General features: G+C 36.6%; 2 protein-coding genes across 2 annotated transcripts in view; both read right to left on the reverse strand.

Annotated features, from left to right (window-relative positions):
• Nucleotides 1-17,272, reverse strand: part of LOC129425815 (immunoglobulin kappa light chain-like) — a 688,217-nt gene that overhangs the window by 197,484 nt on the left and 473,461 nt on the right. The window lies entirely within an intron of this gene.
• slc6a16b (solute carrier family 6 member 16b) lies at nucleotides 3,971-16,907 on the reverse strand. The gene is made up of 12 exons (XM_055181388.2): nucleotides 16,664-16,907; nucleotides 11,162-11,369; nucleotides 10,784-10,941; nucleotides 10,541-10,661; nucleotides 10,247-10,422; nucleotides 9,980-10,090; nucleotides 9,638-9,879; nucleotides 7,950-8,118; nucleotides 7,617-7,818; nucleotides 7,327-7,486; nucleotides 7,062-7,224; nucleotides 3,971-6,984 (listed from the first exon to the last, which is right to left on the reverse strand). The coding sequence occupies exons 2-12, from the start codon at nucleotides 11,367-11,369 to the stop codon at nucleotides 6,682-6,684; spliced, it is 2,013 nt and encodes a 670-aa protein (XP_055037363.2). The 5' UTR covers nucleotides 16,664-16,907; the 3' UTR covers nucleotides 3,971-6,681.

The following is a 17,272-nucleotide window of genomic DNA, read 5'->3' on the forward strand; positions in this document are numbered from 1 at the left end:
TTCACTTTCGGTCATCATTTATTCAGTCCTCCTGGGTTGCTCATAAACACTGTTCATTGCTTTCTTCCAATGAAATTTAATGAAGTCATTATTACCTGATAACTGAACTCAAGAATCAGTGCATCTGAATCAAATCAAATCAATCAGTTCAGTCTGATTTGTGAACGAGTCATTTAGAATCAGAATCAATCTGATTCATTGAAAGTCACATGTAATGATGCCATAATAATTAAGATGAAGGTTAACATAACAGAGCCACTGTCATTATATAAATCCCAAACCTAGTGTACGGTCTTGCTGCATATTCTGTAACTATATTTTAGTCTCATTCCCGTACATTTGTCCATCTGCATATGTGCACAAGTGTAGGTGTGCGTACCTGACTCGTGTAGCTGTGTGTGTGCGTAAATGTTTTTTGTGTAGAACTGGTTGTAGATGCAGTAGACCACAGCCATGAGGGTCAGAGTGCCCAGCGCAGCCGCGATAAACACACCCAGCTTGTTGTTGTCCTTATTCAAATGAACATCTGCAATAATACAAACCACAGAAGGGTTTTAATCTACAGATGTGAGGATGAATAGGACAGAACAGGAGAATAGAGAGAACTTACAGGTTTGTTTTAGCGTGACATGGCCATGTTCTGAGGTCAGTTCTGTTTCCTTTTCTGGGTCATTGTGGATCGGATTTTGACCCGAACACACGTACACACAAACCACCAACAGAATCCACTTCAGCATACTGCAGACAGAGAGATATTAATCACTGATTGATTGACTTCCATAGTAGGAAAAACAAATATGATGGAATTAAATGGGTACCGTCAACTGTGTGCTTATCATCATTTACCCAAAATATCTTATTTAGAAAATGACAGAATTTTCATTTTTGGGTGAATTATCCCTTCAAGACTTCTCTGCTCTAAAGAAAACAGCACCAAATATTTTTCTTCCAATTTTCTTTTACATGACGACAATAAAAACTTGTCTAAACAAAGCCTTAAAACAGTTTTTGTACTATATATGCATTTTCTGTATTACAGTATATACTACAGTATAACTTGTGCAAACTTAATTCTGATTGGTCACCATGTTAATATAATTCATACAGATTCAGTAGTTAAAAATGTATCACTATTCAAAGACGGTTTCATCGGACACACGTGCAGTGACGCGATTACGCGTTTACTCGGATTCTACTTCTGGTTTCTGTTTGTTCATTGGTCTGACTAGTTGCTGAAACTGAGCTCTTGAAAAAATACCTCGTCTAGAATATGAAATGTTTTGGTTTCCTAGGTAGTCTACGTGTTGTTTATTTGCTTGTTATAAACTACTTTAAAAGGACTTTGTTGTTATTGACTCTTAGCGAAGTTTACCCGAAGTTACGTGTTATCCACGAAAGCTGCTTGTTTATGTTGTTACTGCTGAAATCGTCTATAAGGGAAAATGTTCGAGTAAAAAATTTTTTTTACAGTTTAACTGGTAAAAAGTGTCCTGACTTATCTGAATTTTACTTTTATTAACATCCCAGCAAACACAAAAACGTTATAAAAAGTTTTTTCACGTTATAAAAAGGTTGTGATAACGTTACTTTCCGACGTACTTAATACGACACATGTCAGTGTTTTTAACGTTATAAATACATATTTTTACATCGTTTTAAAAAACGTCCTTTTTTGTTACGTTGTTTTTTTATTTAGTTTGTGATTTTATAACACGTTTTATAAACGTTGTGCTGCAACGTCCCATAAGGCAAAAAAAAATACTGGACAAAAATATGTTTCAAATATATGCTTAACACATTTTGTAGAAAGTAAAGCTTATTAATTAAATATATTTTTAATTTTAAAATATATTTAGTTTTAACCTTATATTTCAAAATGTATTTAGGGGCAATAAATACATATCTTATTTTACAACCTGTATGGCAAAAAATCTTTCCTGTCCGAAATATATACATTTGTATAAAATGTATGAGTATAAATAAAATATACAATTATATAGATTTTGCAGTTAAAAATATATTTAAATTTAACCTTTTCAAACTTGTTATGTTTACAGGTTTGTAACATACAACGTTTTTCTTCCAATGCTTTAAAAATATATTTCAAAATATACACAAAATGGCCAAAAAATATTGGTGAAAAATAAAATTTTTAAACATATTTCTAAATATATTTCAACACATATGTTTGGCCATTTTTTATTTTTTAAAATATATTTAAAACTATGTATTTTTGCCATATGGGATTACCTTTTACAACCAAACTACAACATTGCTAAAAGTTGTTAAAATGTTTTGTGTTTGCTGGGATGTAGTTTTGTGCATTAAGTTATTTGTGGATAATCAAACTGATGTTGATTGAAGAAGATTCTTTCACCAGATGTAAACAAACACAGAATGGCTGAAGATGATGCTCTAACCAACTGGTTAAGACACAATTTCACACCAGTTACTCCTAGTTTAATGCACAGTTAACTAAAAAAGACAACATATTACAGGATTCAAACTAACCCTCTGTCTACAGCACACCTGTTCTTTAAAATCACTGCTTCTTTATCACGTCACGTACCTTCAATCAGATTTCTGCTGTACGTCTCTGTGAGCTTTTCTCCTCCTGTGGATTGTGTCTTTCAGCTGGGTTAAGCATCACTTTTGTTTGTGGGCTCTCTCTTTCCAGGGTGGAGCTTCACACCATGACAACCAAAGTCCCAGGGCCCAGGGAACACTTTGGGAACATACGCAGAAAGATAACACAAGCACTGTCTAGTCTAGTGTGGTAATACTATAAACTTAAACATGATGCAGTATAATAACTGGCACTTTCATAAGAGAAAATACAAGTTTCCTTAAATCTCATGAAAACATGTCAAGGTCACATTTTAAATGAATGAACAGTGGCTTTTCAGTTGTTCCGAAACAACTCTTTCATTTCTTCTGCAATCTCTTCTGACGTCACGTATGCGCGGGCCTAGACTACATAGTGGGACCAATTGTAGTTCAGCTTAACCTGTATCCTTATTAATGTATGACGGTAATATATTCTTTTCGCTAGTTTAAAAAAAACACAGTGTTTGAAATTAAATTAAAGATGACACCTGTGTTTTTAAAGCCACATCCACGTGGAATAAACTCCAGTAGGCTACGCTTAATCAAGTGCTTTGCAAAACAACGTCGACACTGTTAGTGCTGATTAGAAGTGTGCACAAAAAACATTGACCATGAATTCTCAAGTTATTTAACAAACAAAACAAAGCGAATCTCATTCTCCCTCGTTTTACTGAAGGTTATAAAAAACAACTCAAGGTTCTTGTAGCCCCACCTTGAGTTACATCTGCGCAGCTACCTTAGAGACAAATTGAAAACGCTCGCTCGAAACGTGCCAGTAAAACACACTGGTTACTCGTTCCTGTCTATTTAGTTTCGTCTCGTCACAGTTATCGTTGTGTTTTAATTGTTTATTTTGCGCTTCCCTGTCGTAAATTGCACGTGCGACTTCATGCTCGCTGTGCAGACTGTTTGGGTGTGACATCAAAGTACCGTGCGCACAGCTCTCGAATCACTCTCGCGGTATTGTGACGTCACGCGCCGATTGGGCTGCGCAGCACCGCATTGAACTCAAGCACGTTTATTATGTTTTATAATGAGGTTTGCTCGATTAGCATTGATCTAAAGTTTGTGATTATTATGTTTATTGCATTATAAATGTTGGAGATGATTAAACTATTGTGTAAAATAAATAATTGCACAAAAATTAAAGTTAGTTGAAGCGTTTTATGCAATAAAGTCGTTTTCAAACTCGAGATCTCACAGAAAGCTGCATACTGCTGTTTTTCTAGTCTTTGCTTTCTCAGCAGAATTAACCCATCTGAAGTGATTAATGTCATTTATCATGTATATATAGTGTCACTTATAATAAAATTATCAATACAAATGAACAGAAAAATTCAAACTTTGGTGACATATATTCATGTAGGGTACCAACATTATTATAATTGTTTTATTTATTTATTAAGTGCCTTTCTCAGGCTTTGGGACGCTGTACATACAAAGAATGAAATGATCAATAAATTATCAACACATATACCAACTTCATGGAGATAATTTCCATGAGGTCAAATAAACTTACAAACAAAACAATGAAATAAGTATCATAAAACAACCAATCAAAAAAAACTTGTTTGTCTAACATGATCTGACATCTAAACCTACATAAAGAAAAGTTGGAATTGTATTGTTTTCTCATTAACGCAAATGTCATGTGGAAAGAAAAAAAGGCAAGCAGGAAGAAATACTGAAAATAAACTGCAGCATTTAACAGTGATGCCAAAGACATGTACCTTCTTCTAGTTCATAATATCAAGAACATGAGGAAAAACTAACAGTATATATTACTCACCAGAACAAACTACATACAAACTGAGTTCAATCTACTATACAAGCACAAAGAAAAACATAGAAAAGCCATCATACCCCTGTGAGAGGCAAAGATCATAATTTACAATGACTATAAGCCATAAATCTGTCTGACACACAGGCCAGATGAGACCTCTTAGAAACATGGATGAGAGAGATAATTTGGGGTTAATAAAAAGCAATTCATTTATAAAACAACAGCTTTTTTCAGCAGGCCACAGATAACTTTGCACAAATTAAGTTTGACCAAAAACATTTTGCATAAAAAATACTTCATTAAAAACCAGAAGTGAAAAGCATCTAAACATTTTTACACAACTGGAAATGCATAAAAACCTCAGAAAAATATCAGATGTTTGTTCATACCAAAGCAAAAACTAACAAAAGCCTGGTTTAACAGACAAGGCTTAGCCTAAGCCAGGACTAGGTCTTATTTAAATTAAGATATTTAAGTCACTTATATTAAAAAAATAAACATTATCAGTGACCATCTTGAGACAAAACAATGACAGACATATTTTAAGATATATCAGGGCAAGTTATTTTCAGATAAGACAACTCAAACATGAATTATAGTCTGGGACCAACCTTAACCCTTGACTGTGAAACCGGGCAAAAATGTTACAGAATATAAACAAAATCAATACACATAATAACGTAATACACATTTTGTTGATCTCACAAAGAAACATTCAGGCATATTTTACCCCAAAAATATAAACAAGTGCAAACTATTTTTTCTTTTGTTTTATAACCATACACATCTTGACAGTTGTCACAAAAGACCGTAGTTTGTGACCTGAGCTCTGATGTTTGAGATTTATGTCTCATGCAAGTTATTAGCCTCTTTCACACAGTAATTCTGGTAAATTACCATGAATTTACCAGAATGAATTTACCAGTAAATACAAAAATGTGCTGTTCACACACGCAGTGGCGTTCCGTTATTTTACCAGTAAGACATCATTCACACATCAGTATCAAAATACCGGTAAATTCGTTGAGAAAGCGGAAGTACCTGTAGCACGCGGCGAGCTCAGTGTTGTATTTGTAAACAATCCACGTCGTTCATATCCACGGTCCGTATTTTGTTGTTTTCACGTCTGTGGTAAACAGTCGCGAAGATGCTCATGACCAAACAACATTGAATGAGACGACGTCAAACCGAAAATGCGTTTTTAACAACAGTACTGTTTGCACTTTAGGCTTCACAGAGGGCGTGCTAAGGATGTCGGCAATTCGTCGGTCAGCTGTTTTTAACAACTTTGGTGAAGAAATGTGGACGTAAACTGCAGGTGTGCTCAACTTTCAAGCAGCATGTGTGTGGAAACGTCAGTAAACAGTGCGGGGGTAAACGCGTCATCTGTATTAAAACGCTATGATTGGCCCGAAGCTGTCAGCACGGTCTGACGTCGTCCGTTCTAAATGCCGGTAATCCTATAATTTTCGTTCACACACAGCGCTTACCGGTAAATTACTGGTAATCTTACAACCTGTCTTACTGGTAAATTGGGAGCACTGATTTACCGGAAAGGTTCTGTTCACACATGATCTGTTAACTGCAATTTACCAGTAAATTACCAGTAAAGACTGTATGTGTGAAAGGGACTATTGTTTACCAGCTGTAGATTTCTTTTTTACCAAATATGCAGCTTTAAATTTGTATAATAAAGATAATTTACAATGTTTAAATTACAAACTCATTTAAATAACTGCACTGAATACTATATATTAATTTTAGGAACAACCATGTTGGTCTCTGTTTCATATTCACAATAACGCAATGAGTTTCTCTATCTAAAAAAACACTTTTACACAAGAGAAAAGACCTATAGTGCATGACTATCAGACCATAGTGTGCCCAAGTTGTTTAGATATTAATTTGGTCCTACCTGAAGCATGTAATTGTTTTTACTTTTAAAGGCAAAGACACCCCAGAAAATAAAACCTCTGTCACCAAAAATGTAGTTGCATTCCTGTATGTAAACAAAGACACTGTTGTGTATTATCACAGATGTCAGATTTGGAAAATTATTGCATACACAACAGACATACTGATAAATATCTACAGTTCTACATAAAACACGACCAAGGTGACAAACCATTCATTTTGTGGACAAACTGTTCTTTAAAAACGATTACTGTTCCCATGTAAGAACGTCTGCAAGTATCAAAATTAAACCGTGGCATTGATACTTTTAGTAAAATTGATCCATCCAAGATGTTTGTAAACTTGTTTGTAACGTTCACATTTGGTTTTGCTCTCTCTCATAACGCACTTAATTCCATACTTTCCACGTGTCCGTTTTGAGAAAGAAATCTAGTGTTTTCCTCAGTCAAACGCAAATTTGGGTTATCTACCAAAAGTGCAGATGTGCCGAGTGGGGTCAGGTCCGTGTCTGTGGTGGCACAGGGCATGTATCCAGTCTCGGCATCTGAAGTGGACTGACCGAGCCGTTTTACCACAATGAAATGTAGGTATCCAACAGGAACAGGAAGTGATGCAACAATAATGAGAAACGACAGGACGGCGAGCGCCCAACCAGGATAGGGAAGATGTTCCTCAGACGCCTGACACAGAAACATTTCATTAAGCATCAATGAAGGATATAAAAATTGAAGTGAAGACATACAGTGTGTGACTTTACCTTTTCTTTATTCCAAGCGGTGTACGTGGGCCGCTGTAGGAACATCTTAAGCAGACTGGCACCCAAAAGTCCCAGCATGGCAATCGGACACACGTACTTCCAAAGATACTTGTACACCACTGGAATTGGACGCCCCAACATCTGCTTTAAATCCTCTAAAAACCTTCAAATACAAATACGAGCATATGTCACCTTTTAAATTGAATAAAATACGCCAAATGTGTACTGTAAAACAAAGCACATATCGTTTAATGGTGTGACGTACCTGTCTGCTCCATACACCCAGGCCACACTGATGGTCTGAAAGATGACGACGATGATGAGAGGAAGAGTAGCAGAATAATCATCAAACATCATTACAAAGTAGTTCCCACAGCGCTGAGTGAATATCAAACCAATCAGAAAGCCCAATGTACAGCTGCACACTAGGAGAGAGAGAGAGAGAGGGCAACCAATCAGAGAGGCCAAAACGATTAAATCGACCAAATGGTTACAAACTTTGAAAACATACAACATAAAAAAACACTGATACTGAACTGACAAAAAAACGAGTACCTGTAAAGAGCAGTTTGCGTTTGCGTAGCGTCTTAAAAGTGTCTGTTAATGGGGTCATAATTCCAGCCATATTTCCAAACATGGTGGACAAACCCAAATTGAGCAGCATTAGGAAGAAAAGTGCCGACCAGAATGGACTGCCGGGAAACAACGTCATCGCTTCGGTAAACGCAATGAACGCCAGACCTGTTCCTTCGACACCCTGAAGAGAAACACAGGGAAGAGTTAAAGAATATCCTGAATGCTGAACAATATGCAATACAATAATGTCAATATTGCGCACATAAAATATACAAATTATATTTTTCACTTTTTTCACTGTGTCTTACATACCTTTTTCATTTCATCCTCCAGACTGCAGGAGGAGACGTTGAACTGGTGTCCCTGATCTCTGTACCAGATTTCATACTGAGGAAGCGTGATGTTCTCCACAGCCGATGCATTGGTGTGAATATCGGAGAGGGAGGAGGCGGACATCGCCTCTAACACGGCTTTTATATTACTGTAACAAAGACACATTTAAGTATTTTAAATCCTGGGAAGCATTAACTTTAATGGTTTAAATATGGTAAACATGGTACAATTTAAATGATATTGAACTGACTTGTCACATTAAAGGGGGGGTTTAATGGTTTTTCAAGCATTCTGACTTATTAACACAGTTCTAGAGTTGTTTCCTCATGCTAAACGTAGGCAAAGTGTCAAAAATGCAGTTGGGCGTGTTTCAGAGTATTTCTGTGCCGAATGCACTTCGCCAGGGTTCGTACAAGTTTCGGCAAATTTTTTTCGATTACGGTTCTAACTGACGTTTCAGGGGTTTTCGATACGTATCACTTCTTTATATGGGCTTCCGCCGGAAAACTTCCCCCGGAAAACCCCGCCCAGCCGTCAGTCAGCGGGAGACGCTAGAGCTTGCTAACAGCTTATCACGCCACTCAGCCTTGTTTAATTTCAAAAGTCAACAATGGCACAACAAGAAGTGTGTTTTTGGATGTAAGGAGAAGACATCCAGCCTTATGGAAACAATGGATATAGTTTATTATCCGGGTTTAGCAGCGGAGTTTTGCGTGTGTGTTTGATGCGGTGGATTTTCAGAACCGGGTCATGACGAGTTACACGTGGTAAGTAAGACTTCTGTCTTATGTTGGAAATAGGCGCGTGTATATTATATAAATGACACGAACATGTAGTGAATCATAAGTTAAAACAGTGTTGTATAGTGTTGTATGACTCGTACTCGCTCCTCCCGTGTTATAACTCCTCCTTCTTCATTTTTTCGTACGTTATCGGAAAGATTCGGTAAAGCTAATCTTTCTTTTATAAATCTGATTAAACTAAAGACTCTTCAGAGATATAAAGGATGTCATACTACTCCATAGGTACTCCAGATTAATATCAGAAATGCAGAAACAGCGTGTGTTACGTGAGCTTTAATATTAAATTCAACTGATTTAGAAGACACATTTATCCAAAACCATTTACAAATGAGAGAGCATTTAAAGGTGCAGTGTGTAGATTTTAGCAGCATCTAGTGGTAAGGTTGCGAATTGCTCCACTCCCTTTCGAAGCACATAGAGAAGCTACAGTAGCCGTCACAGGATAAAAATGTCATTGTCTGAGACAATGTAGTGACAAATGCGCTCTCTAGAGTAGTTTGTCCGTTTAGGGCTACTGTAGAAACATGATGCCGCAAAATGGCGACTTCCATGTAAGGGGACCCACAGTGTACGTAGATAAAACGGCTCATTCTTAGATAATAATAACAATATAGTTCATTTTGTGAGATCTTTATACACCCCTGATAATATAGTTATGTAGATTTTATTGCATTGCTATCAAAAAATCCTTCTAAAATTTTACACACTGCACCTTTAACATTTTGCCGCAAAATAAGCACTTTATAAAAGTACAGAATTGTTTAGTAAAGTAAATCAGTGAAAATATAATAATAATAATAATATATACAAAGCAGATAGTCGCAATCACACATTAAGCAAATGAGAATGACTTAACATACTGACCTTTTGGCACAGTCTGTGGCGATGGTTTTGGCTCTGAAGCCGAGCACGGCAAACACCACCAGCGTGGCCAGAACAGACGTCATGAAGTTGACACCGGACACTGTGAAGGCGTCGCGGTGGCAGTTGTTGTTCCTCGGGTTGTACGATGAATATGCAATCACAGAACCGAAACCCAAACCAAGAGCAAAGAAGACCTGAGTCGCCGCCTGACGCCACACCTGAACGTCGGCCCAGATCTCCAGCTGAAAGTGAAATTTAAAGCCAGTTCAGATTCCTGCTGTTATTGTGAACAATGGAGAAAGATAAAAGTTTATTTTTGCATGTGCGTGCGTTTGCTCGTACTCGGGGGTAAAACATGAATTTAATGCCCTCTGATGCCCCGTCCAGCGTCAACCCTCTGATCAGGAAACACAGCAGCACCACGTATGGAAACACGGAGGAGAAATACATCACCTACACACAACCAATATATTATCAATAATCAAAATACAACACACAAAGTATCTGAAGCCATTCATCAGACAGGAGGACAAAGCTTACTTGATCTTATAAAGGTAATACATAAGCTTAATAATGACTGTGTAGGAAAATATTCAACACTCCCAGTACCTTGCCGGTAGATTTAATGCCCTTGTACATTCCCAGGCAAACCATGACCCAAGCGGCCAGCAGGCATCCAGTGAGGATGAGGTTAAACTCGCCCGTTTCATTAATAGAATCAGTGATATCCAGAGCCTTACGATACCAAAAATATGACGTTGGAGAGCTGGCCTCACATTCTTTCACTATTAATGGAAAGAAAAACAAAAGTTAGAATCTTCATTAAGTATTTTTTGCCTTTACATCCTCTTCTTAACATCACTTAGTCAGAAATGACTATGATTGTACACACAAAATTCGTACCAGTGACGTTCCCTTCTTTTGGACAGTCTTGCCAAGGTAGAGAATACCGGAAGGAACTTCCGAGGTAAAAGATACTCCAACCAATGATTACATTGTAATACAGCGCCACAAAGGAACACACCTGAGAAATAGTACAAAAGAGTGTATAATAGTATAAATACCATGGTGAAAAAAAAACGTTTTCTGTAAAAATTATATTACAATTTCCACTGTGAGTGACCAGGAATGTAAGGAATGTCTCACCACACAGCTGGAGTATCCAATGCCAACAAGTTTGGGAGAAATGTGTCTCCAGACGCCAATACTGCCCTGTCTGATGCTCTGCCCTGCGGCCAACTCCAGAAAAAACAACGGCACGCCAACCAGCACCATCAACACCACATAGAGCAAGATGAAAGCTCCTAAGAAATAATCAGAAACATGTCAATCAATCAATCATAAGCTTCAATCCTGTGATTGTGATAGTATAGCTAACAATTGATATGATGGTTTAATTATTATGATAACCAGAGTTCACAATTAAGCTTCAGCACTAAGAATTTGTAAATGTAATTAAAATCTGGCATAACTTAAAAGCAAAAGACAGATATCCAAGATGCAAAAGATCTCCACCACCCTCACCTCCTCCATTCTGGTGGCAAAGGTACGGGAACCTCCAAACATTTCCTAACCCCACACTGAATCCGACCTGAGCAAGGAAATATTCCACTTTACTGTCCCAACCATCTCTGGCTATCTCCACGGGGACCCCCTGCTCGGTCCCTAAACCCAGGTCAGCCTCCTCCAGCTGGTTATCATCAGCAGGTAATGGAGGTTTTTCTGATGTCATCTGAGTGAGAGAGAGAGAAATTTAGTTTTATATACAAATAATTGCACATAAAAAGCCTTTGCACTGTTTATATGATACATGACAGATGCTTTTATCCAAAGCGACATACAGTGCATTCAAACTATACACAGGGGTGCACATAACTGGTGCGCATGCACGATTAAAATAAATGTGTACCAACGTTGCAGGAATTGTGTTACATTAGTTACCTAATTAATTGCAACATAAGGGTAAGATCATTGGTAAGATAATGAATGCATGATGATAGCAGCGAGGCAACAGTCACTGGCCCGATTGGACAATTTTAGGGATGTAACGATTCAATCACGATTCAATCGCGGTCCTCATTAAAAATGCCTGTCTGAAATCGATTCTGAATCGCAAGGCTGCGATTCTTTGTTTTATGCACAGCTTGTGCCTTTATTACGGCATTTGGTCAGTTGGAAGTCCTTATCAATCTAAAATCATTATGAGTCGGAGTCGTTTATACCGTGCATTTAAAAAAGCAACACTCGTTAAACAAAATCATTCAAAATAGGGATGGGCAATATAAACGATATGCAATATAAACGATAGAAAATTGGCATACGATAGAGATTTTAAATCTATTGCACTATCGCGATTAGGGCTGTCACTTTTCGTTCGAAAATCGATTGCACAATCGATCGGACCAACCAAAAAGAGTTTCGAAAACGAAAATAGGCAATCGATTTTAACAAAATATGTACACTATTAATTTTAAAAGAATTAAACAGTTAAAAAAATAAATGTAACAAAACTCACAAACAGAAAAAGAAAATAATGAATTACGAAAGTGCAGTAGGTGTGCGAAAGCTAGACAGAAAATACCCAGCAATTTTACGCACCTATAGTTTCACGCTTTCAATCGCTGCATCTAGTGTTTTGCAAAGAAAATGGAGGACAACGTCAATAAACCTGTGCAACACGAGACTGCGTCGAAATTGTGACCTTACAGGAGATGATGAGTTATGACAAGGAGCCACCCTTGCGAGCTGACAGCGACCCGCTTTTGTGACGGAAGATTGGCAGTACGAAATACGCAGCTGGCAACGAAGTACCCGAGTTTCCCTGGGACATCAGTGCGGTCGGAGTGCGTCTTCTGAACAGATGGACATATAGTGAATGAAAAGCGCTCTGCTCTTGACCCCTAAAATGTTGATCGACTTGTTTTCCTGACCAATAATTTGTAATGGCCCTAGCCTTTTTGCGCATTTCATTATGCCTGCCTAGTGCCGCCTTAGTGTCGGTTACGTTTAATAAAAAAAATACACGGCATGTTCTCAACTTCAAGTAAGTCTATTTAAAGTTTCATTTTTTAACAGTTGTTTGAAATGGATCGAATCATTATTTAAAATAATTTTTGAATTGCCTAAATCATAAAAGCAGCCGGTTGAACCTGCAGTAATGTTTTTCATTTATGGCAGCAGTCCACTCTGCATATTTTTTTAGAGAATGTTGAACTACTGTTGATGTTTTTTATTCTGCACGAAACTTAATGACAATGAATAAGAAATATTGCTGACTTGTGCGTTTCAGGCGCTCTCTTTACATTTGTCTGTTATTTGGCGTTGAAAATGGAAACGTCTTTTACTTGGAAAATCGATTTTACAATCGATTCAATGAACACTTATATATTAAAAATCGAAAATGATTTTTTCACAAAAGTGACAGCCCTAATCGCGATAATGCATGTTGATGACACAATCTAGCCGCGAACTTTAGAGCCACGAGCTGCAGCCGAATAAACATGGATGAAAGCGTCAGCGAAACAGAGGAACTCGTGAAAATGACCGATGCAACATCTATTTTTTGGATTTAAGCCATAAGTTACATAAGTTAACTGCTGCTCCACATGCGAAATTGGCATTATGGTCTAATAATTGTGAAACATGCAGTATATATATATATGCAGTATAGTCCCCACAAGCATTTAAAGTGTTTAGTGTTATAAAAATAATTACTGTGTTTTTTTAGCAGATAGATCTTGTCGGCTTTATCATTTTAAAAGTAGATCACCACACAAAAAAGTCTGGACACCCCTGCTGTATAGTGTGTCAGGCAAAAGTTCCAGCTAAGAGAGGTAACAAGACTAATCTGGCCATAACGGTTTACTTTTACTTACTTTTTAGCAGTTTGGCTTTTCTAAGGGTCTACATTACCTGTTCTGAAACGAGTCTATTGAAATTATTATATCGCAATACATATCGATATCGCAAGAAGAGGCTGCAATGTATAACGCAATATTGATTTTAGGCCATATCGCCCATCCCTAATTCAAAATATTCTTTATTATCATGAAAATACCTGAAACAATTTGAAGAACAGCGTATAAATATTCCTGTGTAGACATTTCCTGGAATAGCGTTTGTAATGCTACTTCTTGTGTGGCACAAAGGGAGTTTCTGCATGAGAGCGCCCCCTGGTGTTCGGATGTGCCGGGATTTCAACATAATTCATTCAAATTCATTCATTGAGAAAACGCGCATTTGCACGATTAATCGTTACACCCCTAGACAATTTAAATAATATTTAAGATTTCTATAATTTACTCCTGCGTTGTTTGAAAGGTTTGTTTGCGCACCTTTAAAATGCGAGCGTTCGCACACAACAAATGCCAACCGAGTTTGTTTTCTTGCACTTAAGATGACACTTTAAACCACAATTATTTATCTCAAAATGCCCTGATTATAGTATTAAAAGTCTTTTACATATTAAATAAATAAAAACAATTAAGAAATAAAATGCATGTGTATTGTAACAATATATTGGATCTGTGCATTTCAAGTGTTTTTAGAGTATGAACCTGATGCTGTTTTTAAGGTAATCAAACCACAGAAAAAGACAATAATAATTTCCTTGTCTTGACTGAATAACTTTGGTAACTTCAATAAGATTTACCTGAAAACTACAGACCAACCTAAAAACATTTGTATGTTTGTTCTATTGTATTTTTTGTGCTACTGATTTTTTTTTATTACTGACCATTAACTTGTTTTTAACAATAACCTATTGGAAATGTATAGGAGTTAGGCTAGTAGTTCTTTCTGAAGGTTACATGAGTGAAAAACCATAACCAGGCACATTTTATTTTATGTACATCATCGTCTACCATGTTAAACCAAAGAGATATGGTGAAGAGAGTAGTCAGGAGATAAGTGGTGATGACAGCATGAAGGATGTCTGTGTCATGAATAGTGTAAGTACCAAACAATATCTCCAGGTGCTCCTTTGAAAACCAACACAAAAAATGTTATGTGCACCCCTGACTATACATTTTATCAGTATGAGAATCGAATGGCATTGAAGCTGCTAATACAACACTACAATTGAGCTACATGAACACCTGTTATTAGACTACACTTTATCAATAAAGTCAAGAAAACATCACTGTATAAATCACATGTTACAGAAGTACAAAATAATGTAGTGGTTCTTAAACTTTCGACATCTGGCCCACCTTGTGTAGGGTGCACCCTTTCACTTATTTTACTGAGGTTTTTATTATACCAAATGTATGATATATTATTGTATTTTATAAAATGTCGTAAAAATGGGGACCCTGGCACAATCTCATAGCCACCAGTTTCATAGCCAGTATTAAAGCAACACGTGTATATCAACAGGAAACATTGACTAACTTGTCAGGTGTTACACAATAAACAAGTATTACTGCAATACAAACAAAAGAAAGTTTGGTAAGATATAACATTTCATAGGCAGTTTAACCAGTAAAAGGATACGGAAAAATTAGTATTTTTTAAGTATTTGCATATTTGATAATAATATACTGCACATTATTTCTCTATCCGAGTTATATTTTGTATTGCATTCATTTTTATCGAGGATTTATAAAGAATAGCCCTGTCCATGAAGAAAGTATAATCAGTACGCGGAAAATGAGAGGTGTGTTCTAACGTATTGTTGTTAAATAACAAAATGAAATATGTAATGTCATCGCTGATGATTTTTCTTTCGAGTTTCCACACATTTAAGTTACACGTCCTGATGATCAATGGCGCGTACTATTGTCACTGGCTTACACCCACGGCTCGGATATTTATGAAGTATCACTTCACAATATTCTCCACAGATCAAAGTGTTATACACGACTAATAATGTGTGACACGACACAAAATGACGTTATTTTTGGCGCGTTTAATACATTTCATTCATATTTCCGGTAGCGAATGTCAGAATCGTCCACACGTGCCTGCCTACAACAAGAGTCCCGCCATATTTGTATAACCCCGCCCACCTTTCAGATCACATGAGCAGTGACGTCACAGGAGGTGTGTTCGACTTCATGCAGTGCCCCCAAGAACCGAAAAGCAAGTGACATCAAAGTACCGCGAGAGCAATGCAAAAGCAGACTCATTCGTATGATTTCTCGAATCGGTCTCGCGGTACTTTGATGTCATCCGGTTGTCTTTTCTTGCATCGCCGACGGGAGTCCTTCACATGAATTAAAAATTAAAAGGTACAATACAACATGGAAAATCACGAAATTTTACATTTAAGATTTTTAGGGCTTGTATATAGTCATTAAGAAAATGTTAGACAACACCATTAAATAGTCAGGTCAAAGAGCTTTTAATAGCGCATATAAATTCTAGTTGTGTTTTAAGTTAAATAAGCTAACGTTATAACAACCAAGTTTTATTAATACAGAACATCTTATTGCATTATTATAGAAATGCTGTTTTAAATATTTGTATTACGTATACATCTACAGTCACTGCTTTCACTGGTTCCAAGTCAACTATTTATTTTGTTTATTTCGGAAATTTAAAACTGTTAGTATTATTTACCATTATGTTTACCATAGTATTTCTGTAGGGTTTCACCCTTCGTGATTTGTGCATATATTTGTATTATTTTTCCAAGTTTGTCAGATGTAGCCGGCTGCTTTTGTTCTGTAATCTGATGCAATTCTCAACAATATTTCAGTGATTTTTAAACTGGCCAGCTGGTGGCGCCTTCTGCGTTTGCATCTTATTTAAAAGTCAAAGTGACCCAGGTCACAAAAACTTAAATTTTTATACTCTATATACACTCACTGTAAGGTTTAAAATTTGTTCTTGATGTTTAAATTAGCATATTACTTTTTATATACAAAAGCGATGGAATAACTAGACAGTTTATCTTATGAAAATGCAATACAACGTGTTGCTATGTTGAAAACGTTGCTATGTTGCTATGCACGTGTCATATCACTTATATGTTTAATAATAAATGAATACAAAAGTAAACATTAAGTAACCTGTGTAACGTACCTCTCTCACAGGTGATATTTCTTCAGCAGAGTAAAGAGTTAGTTAGTCTCACTTTCTCGTTGTGTTGCAAAAATCATCCATTCTAGTAAAACACATTATTCTGAACTGTTAAAAATCAGAAACACACCAGGGAAACAATTAAAAACGAGTCAGAACCTAAATAAATCCTCCACATTGTCTCCAGACTAAAAGTTCATGCGCTGAAGTTTATTTTGCCACGTTGAGCGCTTCGTTCCTGTTGTCAATCAACCAATAAGGCCCGCCCACCACAGACAACGCCTACCATATTTTTCTGTTAATAAGTTTTTTTGTGATTTACTTTTACTTTGTTTATTAAGTGCTTGAAAGAAAAGAAAAAATATAACAGCAATTGTCATTATTGTCATATATATTTTCCTGTTCAGTTTTCAGTGGTGTTGGACGGCGATGACGTCATAACATCAATGCCACGCCCATACATATGTTTAAAGAAAACTTCTGAGGTTAAACTTTCTGTTCACCATACGTGTGTTACATCTGAATGTTTATTGCCTTACAACCCTGCATAAATCCTTATAACACACCTCATTAATATTTTTTATACTGAAAGTGAGTTTCGTTCATCACATC

Source organism: Misgurnus anguillicaudatus, chromosome 25, assembly GCF_027580225.2.
Source record: "Misgurnus anguillicaudatus chromosome 25, ASM2758022v2, whole genome shotgun sequence".
NCBI lineage: Eukaryota > Metazoa > Chordata > Actinopteri > Cypriniformes > Cobitidae > Misgurnus > Misgurnus anguillicaudatus.

Coding starts and splice junctions, on each gene's coding strand:
- slc6a16b (XM_055181388.2), bottom strand. CDS start 11,369: ATGACATCAGAAAAACCTCCATTACCTGCTGATGATAACCAGCTGGAG. Junction 8,119..9,637: donor GCCACAGACTGTGCCAAAAG/GTCAGTATGTTA, acceptor TCTTTGTTACAG/TAATATAAAAGCCGTGTTAG. Junction 7,487..7,616: donor ACGCAAACTGCTCTTTACAG/GTACTCGTTTTT, acceptor TCTCTCTCCTAG/TGTGCAGCTGTACATTGGGC.